Source organism: Chelonia mydas, chromosome 5 (assembly GCF_015237465.2).
Source record: "Chelonia mydas isolate rCheMyd1 chromosome 5, rCheMyd1.pri.v2, whole genome shotgun sequence".
NCBI lineage: Eukaryota > Metazoa > Chordata > Testudines > Cheloniidae > Chelonia > Chelonia mydas.
Window position 1 is genome coordinate 97,705,468 of NC_051245.2, and position 18,769 is coordinate 97,724,236.

Sequence of the window (18,769 nt, forward strand, 5' to 3'; positions counted from 1 at the left end):
AATGTATTTTTTAAAAGATCTGATGAAGATGTTCCTTCATTTTAGTTGTCAAAATCCATGAAACTAACTCTGAACACTTTGGAAGAAAAAAATCCCCTGAAAGATATAGCAGTAAATGCAGAGTTTAGCACCAATCACATGTGACTGAGAAAGGTCCAGAACTGAGAAACCAATCAGCAGGGAAGAATGTTGGTTGTAGGGTCAGTACCAGTGGCTAGATTGTTTCACAAGCTAGTCAAGTCAAGAAGAGGTGCTGAAGAGGATATATGCAGTAGAAGATTACGAGCATTTTGTATGACACATACAAATATATGCTATGATCTGGGATGATCTGATTAAATATATTAAGCGACGGTATATTTTTAGGAATAAAAAATGGTTAACATTTGAAGAACAAAGAGAAAATGACAAGGAAGAGGAAAACCCAGAATAAGAGCTCTTCCCAAAAATTAATCTCAACATGGATTTATTCTAATCTAGGAAAGAGAAAATCATGAAAAAAAGAATATATTTAAATACAAGTCACACTTTATATTCACAGTAAAAAGAAAAGGAGTACTTGTAGCACCTTAGAGACTAACAAATTTATTTGAGCGTAAGCTTTCAAAATTTGTTAGTCTCTAAAGTGCCACAAGTACTCCTTTCCTTTTTGCGGATACAGACTAACACGGCTGCTACTCTGAAACCTTTATATTCACACAGTGTCTCTTTATACACATTTCCACCAGGAAAAAAAAATATTACTAGTATTGACCATGTCATGAATTTTGTAGAGCAAAAGATTGAGTTTGGACTGTAGTTTAAGGCAGCAGATGTTTTTAGTTTGAATTGGAAGGAGTGAAAACAGCAAAAGGAAGGATTTTCATTTCTTCTTGACACCATGCTTTGTTCTTAGGGTTCTTAGGCAACTTGCTATTACCTGAGCTCCACTGTGTCGGTAAAATTCTCCCTTGCTTACTTCCTACGCGATTGATGTGCACTGAGTGCAAGTTAACTGTTTTCTCCACTATCAGGTGTTCTTAAATGGGGGAAAGTACTGCTATGTACCAACAAGTATGTTACACGAACCACAGAAAATCATGCTTCTACAAGTAAAAACTGGGTTTTTTCCTCTCCTTGAGTTAATAACTATAAAAGCAGTGTGTATCATTGTAAAACATTATGGTTCCCCTCTCCCCCATACACACCTCCCCATTATCTTTGAAAAGATTATTTTTGTTGCTTTCATACCTGTCTTTTGGTCACAGTGCCATCTACAGGATCCACATATTCAAAGCTGTCTGTTTTTTCCACACGGTAGACATTGTTCCCAACAGCAAACTGCTGATTACTGAATGATTTGTCAATGATCAAAGCCTCCAGGTCTCTCATTATGAAATATGCTGTTCTGGGTTCCAATGCTTCATAATCAAATCTTGCATGTAGGAATAAAACGAAAAGTAGTATGAAGAAATAAGTAAACTCCACCCAGCAGAAAGATTCTTTTTGCACAGAGCATGAGATGCTCACAATTAGTAATTTACTGCAGACATGGAAAACCAGGCATGCAACTGAAGTGCCTAGTGCAAATGAAAACAGCTCTTCCATTTACTTACACACTTTTGTGCTCCTAAGTCCTCCATTCCATGAAATGTGCAAATCTGTCAATTAAGTTTAAGAGAAAACTGTGTGCCCTAAGTGGTTAATGCACTTATATGCTTAAAAGACAGGTCCACCCTCCACCCCTCTCCTCCTTGACACATCTGTGCTCTCTTGTTGGGCCACTAACACAAAGTCTGCAGACCGTGTAGAGTCAAAAAGTCGTCTCCTGCTGGGAGTCTGGCGTTAGCAGCAAAGAAATTAACAATAAGAGAACAAGGTTATCAGCTCTGGCCTTCTCCCCAGTCTTGGCTGCCCTTAGCGTTTCTATCTCAGGGCTGTTCAAACCACACACTGAATATTTTCCCTTCAGAAAGCCACTCCCGCCTCTTTTATTTTCAGCTGGAATAACTAACCACCTGCCTCAGTGCATTAGCAGAACCCACTTAGAAAATACTGATATACTTTTACATTTTGAGATGTTATTAGCAACAACAACAACTTGCTTTCAAACAACAGTTTACACAAAGAGATCCGTTACACGGCACATAAATACCACACCATTAATAAAAAGAAAAGGAGTACTTGTGGCACCTTAGAGACTAACCAATTTATTTGAGCATAAGCTTTCGTGAGCTACAGCTCACTTCATCGGATGCATACTGTGGAAAATACAGAAGATGTTTTTATACACACAAGCCATGAAAAAATGGGTGTTTATCACTACAAAAGGGTCTCTCTCCCCCCACCCCACTCTCCTGCTTATCTGCTATTACCAGCAGGAGAGTGGGGTGGAGGGAGAGAAAACCTTTTGTAGTGATAAACACCCATTTTTTCATGGTTTGTGTGTATAAAAACATCTTCTGTATTTTCCACAGTATGCATCCGATGAAGTGAGCTGTAGCTCACGAAAGCTTATGCTCAAACAAATTGGTTAGATTCTAAGGTGCCACAAGTACTCCTTTTCTTTTTGCGAATACAGACTAACACGGCTGTTACTCTGAAACACACCATTAATATGTAGCCAACTCTGGGCTGCAGGGCAGCAACCAACTGGCACGCTGCATGGTCAACAGTCAAGGGGTAGAGAAAGAACTTTGCTAAGGAACAAAACGTTTTATGGATTCCTTAATCTCTGTTGGGTAAAAATTCACCCTGAAGAGAGGGCCAGCCCAAGGCCTACGCACCCCATGAGTCACACTTAAGCCCTATTTTGAGATCTTATGTAGGAGTTTAAAAGTGCATAGACCTTGGGCAGGACCATGAATTTCACCCCTTATAGAGAGCAGGCAGGACGTTGGTCCTATCAAAAAGGCCCACATAAATTGAGTGCCAGGCACTCTATTGTATCTATCTTTGAAAGACGAAGAGCTGAGTAAACCGCGCTGGTTTTTTAACTTATGCTTCAAGCCAGTCTGGTTCAAGTTAAAGCTGAGACTTAGACCACTAACATCCCTAAGAACGCTGTTCAATCTACGGCAGATTTTCATTCTGTGCATACACCTGAAGTGCTGCTAAACGCATTTCACTATTAATAGCAACAATGCTAATCAAGCCAAACTTGCCCCAGAATTGTCCTAGGAACATACTAGCCTACTGTGTTTTGTAAAAATTATCTGCACCTGCAATAATAGTGGCGGCCAAATTTTGTCCAGTGATCTCTGACAATCTCTTCCACACTCTGCTTTCGAGCTGCTATGATTGAAAGCCAGACTAGCACAGCCCAGAGTCCATCCTTCTCTCGGATGTGGTCAGACCCTAAAAAAAGAAATAAGTAATGCACATTTATTAGCACATACAGCAATGAAAATGCAAACAATAGTTCCAGATGAGAAGCATAGAGCAGTTCGTGTCAGTTTGGTTTTTTAGATACAGTAAAACAATAACAGACATTTTCCAGACTGAAAGCCAAAATAATTGTTTAAAAGATCGTAAGGAAGAAAGAGAGCCAGACACGTCAGAATCCACATTACTAAAATTCAACAAAAGATGGGAAATTACTTGGCTCCCAAGAGTATAAATGTTATTACATTCTTAACCATTGTGATTCCTGCTCACCATTGTGCAGGATGATATACATAATTAGGACTGTTTCCCAGAACTGGGCCAGATCATATTAGCCCTCTCCTAGTAATTACGCAGAGTACTCCAAATTACAGAGTTCAGCTGCAACTGCATCTCCTTGTCTGCCCAGATGTTCATAATTGCCCTGACATCTGCCTTGGGCCAACCTGCAACATGCTTCTTCTGAAGCAGTTAGGTTATGCAGAAATTGCAAGAGAGTAGATACTGGTGAGAATGAGAATGCAATGAGGTCTAAGAGGCATGCTTCCAGAAAACTTGACTTTATGTTACTAGACGACAGAGACTTGAATGGAAAGACAAAGCCAAGCAGTGCCCGGGGAAGGCGTTGCTAGGACTAATTGCAGCATGGCAGCTATGTCATGTCACCACTTGCTGTCTATGCTGGCACTGCACCAACAGAGACATTTAATGGCACAGTGGCTAGGCTTGCTCAGAGCAGGCATGGTCCACATGAAGCTCTGCCTCCTTTATGAAATCACTGCATAGTCTACCTGCCTACCCTGATTAGACGGCCATAAGGGCAGCTGATTGGACAATTTGCCTGAGGGATGTGCCGTGTCACTGAAAAACATTCAGCAAAATCCTCTAGCCCAAAAGCCAAACAATCCTCTAGCCCTGCGTGAAAAAAAACAAATGGAACATAAATCCTGCAATACCAAGATCAGTTTGCAATTTTGTTGCTTTCTACAATATCGTGTAAAATCCTGTGCTTCCATGTAATAAGATATCTGTCTTTTTCTACATTATGAAGGTATATAGTTGTCACAATGTAAACTGATGCACTGCTGCTCGTAGGTGCCAACTCTGACGTAGGGTTTCAAGGCTATTGCAGGGGGCTTGCGGTGCTGCAATCCTTACTTCTGCGCTGCTGCTGGTGGTGGCACTGCCTTCAGAGCTGGGCAGTCTAGCATGGCAGCTGCTGGCCAGGAGCCCATCTCTGAAGGCAGCGTCGCCACCAGCAGCAGCGCAGAAGTAAGGATGGCATGGAATGGTATTGCCACCCTTACTTCTGCGCTGCTGCCTGTAGAGCTGGGCCCTCATTAAGCGGCCTCCGCTCTCTGGCTTCCCAGCTCTGAAGGAAGCAACGCAGAAGTAAGGGTGGCATGTAGGGTTGCTAACTTTCTAATCGCATAAAACTGAACACTCCTGCCCCACCCCTTCTCTGAGGCCCTTCCCCTGCTCATTCCATCACTGTTCCCTCTGTCGCTCACTCTCCCCCATCTTCACTCACTTTCACCAGGCTTAGACAGGGGGTTGGGGTGCGGGACAGGGGCAAGGGCTCTGGCAGAGGGGTGCAGGCTCTGGGGTGGAGCCAGGGATGAGGTGTTTGGGATACAGGAGGCAGCTCCAGGCTTGGGCCAAGGGGTTTGGAGTGCAGGAGGGAGATGCGGGCTCCGGCTGGGGGTGTGGGCTCTTGAGTGGGGCCGGGAGGAGGGGTTCGAGATGCAGGAGGGACTTTGGTGCAGGAGGGGACTCCAGGCTGGGGCAGGGGGTTGGGGTGCAGGAGGAGGCTCAGGAGCGGGTGAGGGGGTTGGGCTGTGTGGGGTCCCAACGGCACTTACCACGGCTCCCAGGAAGCAGCCACCAGGTCCCTGCAGCCTAGGGTGACCAGGTGTCCTGATTTTACAGGGACAGCCCCAATATTTGGGACTTTATCTTATATAGGTGCCTATTACCCCCACCCCATCCCGATTGTTCACACTTGCTGCCTGGTCACTCTACTGCAGCCCCATGGCACCTGGGCAGCTGGGGAGGCTCTGCGCACTGCCCTCACGCCCGCAGGCTCTGCCCCTGCAGCTCCCATTGGTCATGGTTTCCAGCCAATGGGAGCTGCGGAGCCGGCCCTCGGGACAGGGACAGAACTCAGAGCCTCCCTGGCTGCCCATGCGCCTAGGGGCCACAAGGACCTGGCAGCTGCTTCCGGGTCCAAAGCGGAGCTAGGGCAGTCGGCCGGGAGCCTGCCTTAGCCCCGAGACCCTGCAGTGCCTCCAACCGGACTTTTAATGGCCCAGTTGGCAGTGCCGACCAGAGCCACGAGGATCCCTTTTTGACCAGGCATTCCAGTCAAAAACCGGATGCCGGCCAACCCTAGTGGCATGGAATGGTATGGCCACCCTTACTTCTGTGCTGCTGCAGGCAGGGCGCTGCCTTCAGAGCTGGGTACCTGACCAACAGGTACCGCTCTCCAGCTGTCCAGCTCTGAAGGCAGTGCAGAAGTAAGGGTGGCAATACCACGACCCCCCTAAAATAATCTTGTGACCATCCCGAAACTCCCTTTTGGGTCACGACCATAGGCGCCAACTGCGTGGGTGCTCTGAAGCTGGAGAACCCATGGGGAAAAAATTATGGGTGCTGAGCACTCACTGGCAGCCCCACCATCAGCTCCCCCCCACCCTGCAGTGTTTGACACCCACTGGTGGCCCCGCTGATCAGCACCTCCCCCCCCCTCCCCCGCACCTCCCGCCTGCCGTGATCAGCTGTTTCACAGCGTGCAGGAGGCTTTGGGAGAGAGAGGGCGGAGCGAGGATGCAGCGTGCTGGGGAGGGGACAGAATGGGGCAGGAAGAGGCAGAGCAGGGGTAGGAAAAGGCAGGGCAGGGGCAGGGCTTTGGAGGAAGGGGTGGAGTGGAGGCAGAGCCAGGGGACAGCACTCCCCAGCACATTGGAAAGTCGGCATCTGTGATCACGACCCCCAATTTGAGAAATGCTGGTCTCCCCCGTGAGACCAGATTTCACAGTCCGTGACGCATTTTTCATGGCTATGAATTTGGTAGGGCCCTAGGAATAAGCTATTCACCAGAAGATCAGAAAGGAGCCTCACTTTCTACCCCAGGTATGTTATTATGGGCTATACAGGACTGCTGGGCCCAGGCACTGAAACATCAAGTATTAGGCTTTCAGATATTACAGTTATAGGAGGGCTGTACAAACACTTATACGATATTAGCAACAAACAGAGGCAGGGTATACAACTAAATCCATCAATGATCTGATCTGGCGTGACAAATCATACATTCCTTTATTACATAACCACTTACACAGCACAATTTGTTAGACACATATAGTAAAATGTGTACATTATTCATTCAGCAAAATGCCCTGTACATCATCCTATCTGCATGAAATCTGAACTAGATAGCAAAGATGAGTTGCATTTTGATTTACCAAATACTTCATGTGCATTTTATTGAACCAAAATGGTCCCATGAAACATGGGCAGAGGAATTTTTGGAATGGCCTCTGTATGTTCCAAGCCTTATGTTGGCATGGCCTGAGCTCATAAATTTCCATGAAGAGGGGTGAGCGTACACATGTATCATTCTTCTGATCCACGTAGCAGCTTTGGCATGTTCTGTGACCTTTGCACGTCCTTCAGGAGGACAAACAGCATGGTGCCACTACGGAAAAAGGGGGAATGGAGGAAAGAAAAGTGGTGGCAATAGCGTGGACGGAAAAACTGAAAGCAATGCAGATTCTCCAGAATCCAAAGTTACCAGTAAAAATGCCAGCCTGTTCGGAGTACGACAATAATTCTGTGTGTACAGCAGGAGTCATTTTCTTTTACAATAAAAACAAACCCTACTACACCATTGGCATCTCTCAAAATCTGTTGGTCATTCTCTCTCATCTTTTAACACTGCTTTCCCTTCCTCAGCATTTCTGTCAGCCACAGGTTGGCTTATTATTTCCATGCATGTTTGTTTTATTCATTGCCCTTATTTCTTTTTGCAGCTTTAAAACCATTACTTCTGCTAGTTGAATGTGTACTTAACTTATTATACCCTCTGGTTTTCTTGGCCTTCTACCTCTTAATTATTCCTACTGATCTAGCTGAAAAACATGCAGTGTTTTGGATGAAGCCAGTTGCCATTTCCCACCTCAGTTTGACTAATGGTATCTTTACTTTTGTAACGCCAATGTCCCTGGGTGGATTGTTGGCACCGACCAAAGCTGGGACCTCTCAATCTTAATACAGGAGCCCCTACTGCCTGAGCTAATAGACCAACCCCTCTTATCCAGGGTCACAGCTAGGTGGGACTCACCATCGCTAGGTGGTCCACCCACCACTGAGGAGACAGAGTGCCATACTGAGCAGACATAGCTTACACTTCAGTTCACACATTCTACGTCATGCTAATCGGTTGTCCAGTAGCCATGGATCAGCATATGGGTAAGAAGGAATATGAGATCTGCACTATTTTTGTAACCTAATCAAATTAAAGATGCACAACAACAGGGTTTAATTCTGTATAATTCTTTCCTTGAAAACACTAGTGAAACACCCTGAAACACTAGTGAATTCTGGCCTGTGCTTCAATGAAGAGACTGGCTGAAAGGCAGGAAGGGCAGCTTAATAGCAGAGATAACACATTTGTGTCTGTCTATTCTCTTATACTTAACTAACCTTTGGCATGCCTAATTAAGGCAATAATAACTACTCGATTTAAATAGTCCAAATACCAGGCAGTTTTACACTGAAGTGTAATCCCACAGAACGAGCTTGCAAAGAGTGTCAACTGGTGCAAAAATTGTCCTGTTCTAATAGATCTGGTATTATAAGCTGTCTGTGGCAGAGACTGTGTCTCCTACTACAATAGGGCCTCAATACTGAGTAAGAGCTCAGAGCACTATTTTAAATTAATAATAATATGCATTAAAATAAATATCTTCTTGTTTTCTCCCAAATTACGCTAGTCAATGCTATCAGGGACATTATTTCTCCAAATGCAATTTTTAAAAACAAAATCAAACTGAAAAAAATGTTTAGCCTTAATGGGAAATTATTTTGTTTGCACTTCCCTTGTATCTTACAAATTCTTCCTCTTCCAGTGGTCCACAGCTTGCTGATATTTTAAGGAAACTAAGATTTTTGGGGCCACATTCTTATCTCTGTTACACCATTTAAGCTAATGGAATTATTCTGGTTTTACACTAGTGTAATTGATACCTGCATACAGCTCTTTAGGTCTTTTTTATAGCAATAAAACATCTACTCTACCACTCTTAGCTTTTCTATTAAGCTTGTGGCAGAAAGCCTCTGATGTTGCTGACATATGGAAGTTTAGAGCTGAAGTACGAAAACATGTGAAAATGAGATGCAGCATTTGCCAAGGTGGATATAAGCAAGACACATCAAGTACATAGATTTCCTAATTCTGATTAATAGTTTGCTGATGAAACTTAGATAAGAATTGCTGCTGTTGCCTTTCTCTGAACTGTGTCTTGGGTATTACTCATAATACAGCAAATTACTAACCTCATCTGACAAACTCCCCACACTACTACAAAAATGGAAGAAGTTTTTAATGCATTGGTTCAACTCCAAGATTAGCTGCCAGAAAACAAGTCTGGGAAACACAGCCCTATGGGATATTTTCAAAATCTTTTGTCCTTTTATAGCAGAAAATTTGCTTTTATTTACTGGCCACTGCAAAATCTCTTTTTGTTATAACACCAGGGGATTGCATTATTTGGGAACTACAGCTGGGTTGTATTACCTGGACATAGAACCATTCACTTTTAAGTGCTGTCAGGTTAGTATGACAATAAATGTGATAATTTAGATGCAGGTCTGTAAAACCCCTCTTGCTTTTACAGAGTAGCAAGGTCATTGTGTTGGCCAACTGGATGGTAGATTCCTTTAAATACGAAATTCTGAAAACTAAAGAACTGCCAAGTTTCCTGTTTCTACAGTGAGATCATTAAGGAGAAAGTCTTAACACAGACTCAAATTCCCAGTGCAAGCAGAAATTGGTGAAGGGCAAGGTAGTCTAGGACACTATGTAAAAGAGAAAAGGCTCAGAGTAATAATACACACACTTATTAATAAAACACTTTGCATTTATAAAGCACTGTTCATCTGAAGATTTCGAAGTGTTTTACAAACAAGTTTCATGTCACATCAGATAGATAAGACTTATTAAAATCAATTGGCAGATGGAGAAACTGAGGCAGCGAGATGCAGACATAACATTTTATAACTTGGTTAATGCAAAGAGCCATGTGGGTGCAATCTAGCAGTTCAAGTGGGAACTGGGCACCGTGCGGCCTTTCAAAGCTAGTATTTGACTGCACCCAAGTTGCCTGAGCACCCAATGGCTTGAGTACCCTGAGGTGGTGGCTCAGGACTGGAGTACATTTTTGGCAGTGCTCGGGGACTGCTGCAGGTGCTCCACAGTTAGTAAGCCAAGATGCACAGGTTGTGAAACTCAAGCAGCAGCCATCCCACAGGCTGCTTGAGGCAATTTGTGCAATGGCACCCCCAACTACACATAAAAAACAGAGGATTTATCAAGAGTTTACGCGGTTAGTATCAGGAAGAGGGAGAGTTGGGATTAAGGAAGGGTATGGAAAGAGTTTGGGGCAGGCATACTGGTGTGAGGTTAAGAGGAGTCAGTAGGGGTTTGAGAAACCAGGGACAGACCTGGGGAAAGGCTGCAGTACAGCATCTGACCACATTGAGGCTCTACATAATGAAGTAAGTCCAGGGAAGGAGGCCAAAGACAGACAGAGGTTCAGAGGAGAAGACAAGCTTTGTGTCTTTCATGGTATGTGACCATCAAAGGAGCTTCCTTTCCCTCAGTGAGATGCAGTCACACAGTGGGGCAGGATCATCGCTAGCACCCGTAAGACTGGATAAAAGGGAACTTAGAGGGCCCAATCCAGAGTCTTGATGCCATCTATATTCCAATCAGAGTCAGCATAACCTGCGGGTGGGCAAACTTTTTGGCCCGAGGGCCACATCTGGGAATAGAAATGGTAAGGTGGGCCATGAATGCTCACAAAATTGGGGTTGGGGTGAGGGAGGGCTCTGGTTGGGGATGTGGGCTCCAAGGAGGGGCCAGAAATGAGGAGTTCAGGGTGCGAGAGGGGGCTCTGGGCTGGGGCAGGGAGTTGGGGGACGGAAGGGGTGCAGGCTCTGGCTGGGATTGAGGGGTTTGGAGGGCAGGAGGGGGATCGGGGTAAGGGTTAGAAGCATGAGGGGAGTCTCAAGAGGTACAGGCTCTGGGCAGCGCTTACCTCAAGCAGGTCCCAGAAGCAGTGGTATGTCCCTTCTCCGGCTCCCACATGAAGCGCTGGAGGGGGCCATTGGAGAACATAGGAGCTGAAGGAGGGCCATGCCCTGGCTTCTGAGAGTCGTGTGGAGCAGCCCCCGAGCCTGCTCCCCAGCTGGAGAGCCGGAAGGGGGCAAACCCCAGCCCCCACTCCCCAATGGGAGCTTGAGGGCTGGATTAAAATGGCCGGCGGCCAGGATCTGGCCTGCAGGACGTAGTTTGCCCACCCCAGCATAGCCCTTGAGATCCATGCACGTGGGTCCTTTGAAAGGGCTGACATTCCACAGTATGCTGCTTCTGTGTGCCTCAGAACTTCCCAATGACCTGTAGGGTTACAGACCATCTGTGCTCAGGACACTCATTGGCCAGCACTATCCTTAGCAAAACCCAGTCTCCAAGGGTACGTCATGCATATTCCCATGCTATGGAAATACTGTTGTTAGTTTTTATTTTTTTACAGCATAATCATGTATTTTTCCTGGTGCTGTTCCTTTAAAGTGGCAAGTCACCAAAATCCTTCCCCTCTTTGTGTGCAATAGAAAGTAATAGTTCTGGGGCACATCTGCAGTTTCTGCTGGCTGCTGTCCTTACCACTTGTGAATGAGTCAGGAACCACACTGGCATGGTTCATTGCCATGTGGGAGGGAGGCTGAACATAAGAATATAAGAATGACCATATTGGGTCAGACCAAAGGTCCATCTAGCCCAGTAGCCTGTCTTCCGACAGTGGCCAATGTCAGGTGCCCCAGAGGGAACAGAATAGGTAATCATCAAGTGATCCATCCCGTTGCCCATTCCCAGCTTCTGGACAAACAGAGGCTAGGGACACCATCTCTGCCCATCCTGACTAATAGCCTATGGATGCACCTATCCTCCATGAACTTATCTAGTTCTTTTTTGAACCCTGCTATAGTCTTGGCCTTTACAACATCCTCTGGTAAGGAGTTCCACAGGTTGACTGTGTGTTGTGTGAAAAAAAATCCTTCCTTTTATTTATTTTAAACCTGCTGCCTATTAATTTCATTTGGTGATCCCTAGTTCTTGTTTTATGAAGAAGAGTAAATAACACTTCCTTATTTACTTTCTCTACACCAGTCACAATTTTATCGATCTCTATCATTTCCCCCCATCAGTAGTCTCTTTTTCAAGCTGAAAAGTCCCAGTCTTATTAATCTCTCCTAATACGGAAGCTGTTCCATACCCCTAATCATTTTGTTGCCCTTTTTTCAACCTTTTCCAATTCCAATATAGCTTTTTTGAGATGGGGCAACCATATCTGCACACTGTATTCAAGGTGAAGGCGTACCATGGATTTATATAGCGGCAATATGATATTTTCTGTCTTATTATCTATCACTTTCTTAATGATTCTCAACATTCAGTTCACCTTTTTGACTGCCGCTGCACAGTGAGTGGATGTTTTCGGAGAACTATCTATAATGACTCCAAGATCTCTTTTTGAGTGGTAACAGCTAATTTAGACCTCACTATTTTATATGTATAGTTGGGATTTTGTTTTCCAATGTGCACTACTTTGCATTTATCAACACTGAATTTCATCTGCCATTTTGTTGCCCAGTCACCCAGTTTTGAGAGATCCTTTTGTAGTTCTTCGCAGTCTGCCTGGGACTTAACTATCTTGAGTAGTTTTGTATCATCTGCAAATTTGCCACCTGCTTACCCCTCTTCCCAGATCATTTAGGAATATGTTGAAAAATACTGGTCCCAGTACAGATCCCTGGGGGACACCACTATTTACCTCTCTCCATTCTGAAAACTGACCATTTATTCCTACCCTTTGTTTCCTATCTTTTAACCAGTTACTAATCCATGAGAGGACCTTCCCTCTTATCCCATGACACTTTACTTTGCTACAGAGCCTTTGGTCAGGGACCTTGTCAAAGGCTTTCTGAAAATCTAAGTACGCTATATCCACTGGATCCCCCTTGTCCACATGCTTATTGACCCCCTCAGATAATTCTAGTAGGCATGATTGGTGAGGCATGATTTCCCTTTACAAAAACCATGTTGATTTTCCCCCAACAAATTATATTCATCTGTGTGTCTGACAACTTTGTTCTTTACTATAGTTTCAACCAGTTTGTCCGGTACTGCAGTCAGGCTTACTGGCCTGTAATTGCCGGGATCACCTCTGGAGCCTTTTTAAAAAATTGGCATCACATTAGCTATCCTCCAGTCATTTGGTACAGAAGCTGATTTAAATGATAGGTTAAAAACTACCATTAGTAGTTCTGCAATTTCACATTTGAGTTCCTTCCTCCCATCTGGTCTTGGTGACTTATTACTGTTTAGTTTACCAATCTGTTCCAAAACCTCCTCTAAAGACTGAATGGGGGGGTTGTCACTGTAATTTATTCAAATACCTTTCAACTTAAGGGTATAAGATATTGGAAGTCAGTAAGGGCTCAGACCTGTCCGCAGTGTGGAACCACCACTATACTAACTCCACAGACTGACTTGAGTATGGCAGGGAAAACTCTACGCCTGTTGGTCACATAGGCTGGTATTTTCAAAGAGGCCAAAGGCAGTTGGGTGCTCAAATCCATTGAAAGTCAATGATAGTTGGGTGCCTGACTCTCTTAGGCTCCTTCGAAAATTCCAGCCACAAGCAAGCCAACCCTCCACCACCCATGCATGGGGCTTTCCTATCAATTCAGGTGCTGATGAGGTTATTTTGCTGTATCAGTGGCCAGGGGGGCACAAGAGTCCCGTGGGAAGGCTGCAGAAGTGTGACTGACCTTGGAGGGAAGAGAGAACCTATGACATTTAGAAACAGGGAGAGGAGCACTAGATGAATGGTAAAACATTAGATAGCCATCTGGTTGAAAAATCTCAGGGTCTGGCCACCCAGCTGAAGCCTCAGTACCACAGAACTTGGGCAGAGACAAATGAGAGCATATTCTGAAAGGAAATAAACTTCCCAGTTTCCTTTAAAATGCCCCCTCTTTTCTGAGTCCTCTAAGGTCCAAGGACTGTGTAGGCTGCCCTTTGAAAAATAGTCACATGAATGCCTGGTGTTTGCTTTTCTATGAAAATCTATAACAGAGAAATCATTCCAAACATCAAAGAACTTCCTAGAATTCTTACCAAAATAAAAAATAATTAACTTACAGACTAACAGTCTAGCTATTCAGATGTACTTCTATGCTACCACCGTTATCCAGAGTCAAGACTTTTTTTTTTTTTTTTTTGGGGGGGGGGGGGAGAACTGCAGTGAGATGCACTCCTCAACATATTTAGGAATAAGGAGGAGACAAACACACAGTGGAATTTATTCAGTTATTTCCATATCCCACAAATACCTTTAAATGCAAAACTTACAGATTGCATAGATAGATGTTTCACATGTTTGCAGAATGTGCTGGAGCTAGCAATCCTATGTTCCTGATGGGCTATTCATATTTGCTTTGCATTCTGTATGTCACTAATTGGCTTCATTAACTAATAAGATAGAGGAGGGACAATTTCTTTGGGAAAATGTGGCTACTGACTGGATGACATTGAAGTAGTTTTATTACAAAGTTCTTTCTGTCACTAGAACCATTGGAAAACCAGACAATGTCCTAAACAGAGACACCTGCAACCGGTTCAGTTTAATGCACAGATACTCATAATAAATACACATAATGACCATATACACATGCACAAAATCCATCAAATTGCTGGCACAGCCAGTGAAGAAAAAATTGTTTTTGCAGTAGGACCAGGAGAAATTTTTCTGGGTCCTGTGCCATTCTAGGATGGAATGGCAAGCAGCTTACCCATCCCCTCAGAACGAGTTTGGCCTACTGTTTTTGCTACTGAAACTCTGGTATTTCATAACACAGGTTACGTGGCACCCAGAACTTAAAGGTCACCTATTCAAATTTGAACTTTTGAGGGTCCATGGTCAATTATGCCAGGGAATTAATTTGCCGAGTCTTCCTACCACTGAATGAAGAGGTTGGTGCCCAATATCCCACAAGAGAATAAGCAGATTTAAGGTTCTATGGAAAACATTGTTACTGGATTTCTTACCAGTGCCAAAGCTTTCTTCTCCACAAAGTGAGCATCGTCCAGAATCCATAAGATTTGAAAAAAACCTCCAGCCTGTTGGTGTTTCATACACAGGGACTTTCAGTGACTTTGCCACCCTAAAACAATAAAATACCATGATTAAGACTGTGCATTCACTTAGATGTGGATGTAAGATTTCACAATTATTGCTACAGGGGAGTGATGTTCTGGGTCTTACCATACCTCAAACACTTTTAGAAATGGACTTTGATGTAAACAAAAAGGAATGACTGCAAGAGCATCATGCACAAAGGACCCTTGAGTGGAATTTATTTCACCCAGAGCTTGGTTGTGTTAACCCTCTGGGTACCATGCAAAGCTTGTCTTTGTTTGTGTATTTGTGGGAAACTCAGCCTGAGGAGCTTTATTAGTGCCCTGATTTTTTGCCAGGGAGTAATGGTTACTCACAACAATAGGAATGGGCAGAGCAGTTTATTGTATGATCTTATGTGAACATTTTGTAGAGATGCCTGGAGCATAGGATGGGCATTTATTATTTTATAAATCACACTGAATAAATAAATGCTCAAATTGCCAGAAATTTTTAAAAAAATAAACTATTCCTTTATTAGCTTTCTCAAATAGAATATAAAATACATTCTCCTCCTAGGACCCAACTGAGGACTTATGAGAATTTAATGTTGCTTCTCTCTTTATTGCTAACTGTGTCTGCTTGTTTTCATTCTGGGTCTGGAATTTTCTGTCTACTATTTTTTAAGAAGAAGGATGGGATTTGAGAAATAGTCAAGCAATGTGACTTGCTCAATACATGGCATTATCTCTCTAGAAACACCCTCAACATACAAAGTTAGGTGCCAGTCTTTGAGACACTTAATCATAGGCATACCTACTCTTGTCAGTAAAGTTATGTGCATGTTGAGTGTTTGTAGGATTGGTGCCTTACTCTGTATATTCCATTAAAAAAAACCCTACATCTTTTTATTGCTCATTTTATTAAAGTAATAAACACAGTTAATCTTGTGCATTATCATCTGCTTTTAGATCCCAATCCCACAGAAGAAAGCAATGTTCAAGATTCAAACAATTCATCTTTTTTCAAATGTAGCCATATCTAGGTGAAGAAGATCATTAAGGATCTGAACTTGTAAATACCAACATGAGTGCTTAAGCTTGTAGTCAGGAGTAGTGAAATCAATGGGACTGCTCATGAAAGTCAAGTGAAGCATGTGTGTAAAGGCCTTGATGATTGGCTTCACCTAGGTTTAGCTGCATATACAAAAAGATGAGTCTCTTGTCTAGAGCAATTCTTTTTTCATAAAAAAGTTAGACATAAAATCCCTTTGTCGGGCTAATACCAAAGAAGTGATCAACAAGGAATCTCTCTGATCAAAGACCAATTATATGCTATCAAATAAATACCCTCCAATTCCTGTAACAGAGTCAGCTTCATGCAGTTCCTTGATACCAGGGAAAGAAAAGAACTCCAGCCCATCCAGTGCTTTGGAGTTCCAATCTTGAGCCCCAAACTAAGGCAACAGTCTGGCAGGTCTTCCATGCTCTCTGGCCACCCTGTCCCCTGAGCTCTATTCAGTCCTCCAAACCACAGTCTTTATTATTAAATATTTATATTATAGTAGCACTCAGAGGTACCCATTGGGATGAGGACTCCATTGTGGCGGGTGCAGTACAAACACCGAAAGAGACAGTTCCTGTTCCTGAGGGAGGACCCTGGAGTTCAGATAGTTGTCTACTGGCACAGTTCCTGGATCCTCTCCAGGAAGCAGAGAGACAAAGATCCCTTAGACAGGCTGAACAAAAAAAAAAAAGAAATATCGTCTTTAAATCCTTTCTTGCTCCAAAGGAAGAGCTGGCGGAATCTGTGGATCTCTCTTGCTCCAGGAGAAGGGAAAAGCACAGACTTAAAATCAGTTTTCAACTCCCATCTTGTAGCAGAAGAGCACAAAGAGCAGTCTTTAAATTCCTTCTTGTTCAAAAAGGTTAACTAGAATCCAGTACAGTCAGCCAGTCCTTGCCCTCTGGCCAGCAGCCTGGCTATTGAGCCATCCCTAGCAGCTGTCTTCTCTCCCTTTATAACTGCTCCAGGTGCCTTTCTAGGAGGCTAACAAGGCCCAGCTGATTCAGAGTTCTGTCCATTAACACTTGCCGCTCCACCTAGAACCCTATGGCTTTTTACCTCTGACACATCTCTGTTCTTTGAAGGGCAGTAGATCCAACAGCAGCCAGTGCTCCAATTGTAGGCACAGATGGCTGTCATACCCCAGCTCTTACAACTCACATGTAAATCAAAGTGATGCACTATTTTTTAAACACCACCAATCAAATTTTAAAGAGTGGATAATTTTTTCAGCAGGGGATAAAAATAGATTCTTCACATCCGTAAATCGAGTATCAAAAGGTAGAATGTATAAAAAGTGCCTAAAAGTCCTACTGAAAGCAATTAGGACTGATATCCCTAAGGACAGGTACACTTAAAAAGCTGCAGCGGTGCAGATGCACTGCTGCAGCTGTGCCACTGTGGCACTTCAGTGAAGATGCTACTATACCAATGGGAGAGCTTCTCCCGTCGGCATAGTTAATCCACCTCTGTGAGAGGCAGTAGCTCTGTCAGCGGGAGTAGCCCTCCTGTCGACATAGCGCTGTCTACATCAGGGGTAAGGTTGGTATAACTGTGTCACTCAGGGCTGTTGATTTAACAAACACCCCTAAGCAATGTAGTTATACTGATGTAAATTTATAGCGTAGACCTGGCCTAAGTCAAACTCACCCAAAATTTCCAACCTGTTAATTGTCACCAGTTTGCTAGCAAAGAGATACATTTACTTTTCCAAATTCCCAATTCAAAACTCATTTTTGTATTTATGAATTAAATCTCATATAAGTGTTTTTCTCGGAAGATTCTTTGATCCGTCAATGCTTAAAAAACCTGTCCAGTAAAATTAAAGGGACACTTCCAATTTTATATCTAGCCAAATTAAATACAGTTTAAAGTGTTTCAGTTATACATATGCCCCAAAACCCCCTTGCCAGATTTTATGCTTAAATAATATTTCCTATTTTTAAAAAAATATTCTCCCCTCTTGCTTTGTAGAAGAGTCACACAAAACAAGGAAAACTGACTATAAAGAAGGAAATGGAAAAACTTGGTATACACAGAGTATTGCCAAACACAAAGTAAACAAACTAAAGAGAAATATTTTGTTTCTCTCTCATCTAATTTAGTTATAGTCATTTTTGCATGTTTCTTGCCACAACAGGGCTAACAAATTTCCCTTTAAATTCAACATAAACATTAAAAAAGATTCCAATCTGCATTTCTCTTCTCGATCAGATAAACACATCAGACCTCTTCCTTCTCTTCTTCCTTCCTTCAAGAGTCAAGCAAACCAAAGACAATGAACAAAAAAAAGAGACTAGAAGGGCAAACTCTCTGAGGTCCTGAATTAGAACAGATTGATATATGGGGAAAAAACTGAAAAATATAAAAATGCCTAAGCCCTTTTCATTCTGTTTCAGAATGGGTTTACTTTATTTGATATTTTCACAAAAGGTTTAATCAAATTTTTGCTTCAAAATTTTTCTTTTTGAAAATGATAATTTTTTGGTTTTCCTATCTAACCCTTTTTCATTTTTTCCCACCTTCCTTTTCCACTTGCCACTGAAAAAGGAAGTGAGGGAGGAGGGAAACAGAAAACCAAAAAGACAAAAACTGAAAGCATGGCTCCATTTTTCATTTTACAATTTTGTCAGGAAAAAAAAAATGAAAAGTTTGAAAAATATTTTTTCACGAAAATTTTTGACTTTTAAAAAGGGCCTCTTTTATTAAATATTTTTAATCTGAAAAACGGCAAGCAGCTTTAGCTCTGATCTTGTAAGTGATTCCATATGGGCACCTACACAGAGACCCACATATATCGATGGGGCTCCATGCAGGCACAGGGTTCTGTGCACACTGAGTCACCTGCAGAATCAGGGCCTAAGCTGCGCCAGGCATCG

General features: G+C 43.1%; 1 protein-coding gene across 2 annotated transcripts in view; it reads right to left on the bottom strand.

The window, feature by feature from the left end:
* Window positions 1–18,769, bottom strand: part of PGM5 (phosphoglucomutase 5) — a 112,462-nt gene that overhangs the window by 27,243 nt on the left and 66,450 nt on the right. For both annotated transcript variants that reach the window (XM_043547222.1, XM_037901864.2), the window contains exons 7-9: window positions 14,756–14,871; window positions 3,201–3,336; window positions 1,231–1,414 (exon numbers count right to left, since the gene is read on the bottom strand). In XM_043547222.1, coding sequence (XP_043403157.1) covers window positions 1,231–1,414; window positions 3,201–3,336; window positions 14,756–14,871 — 436 coding nt within the window. The remainder of the gene's footprint in view (window positions 1–1,230; window positions 1,415–3,200; window positions 3,337–14,755; window positions 14,872–18,769) is intronic.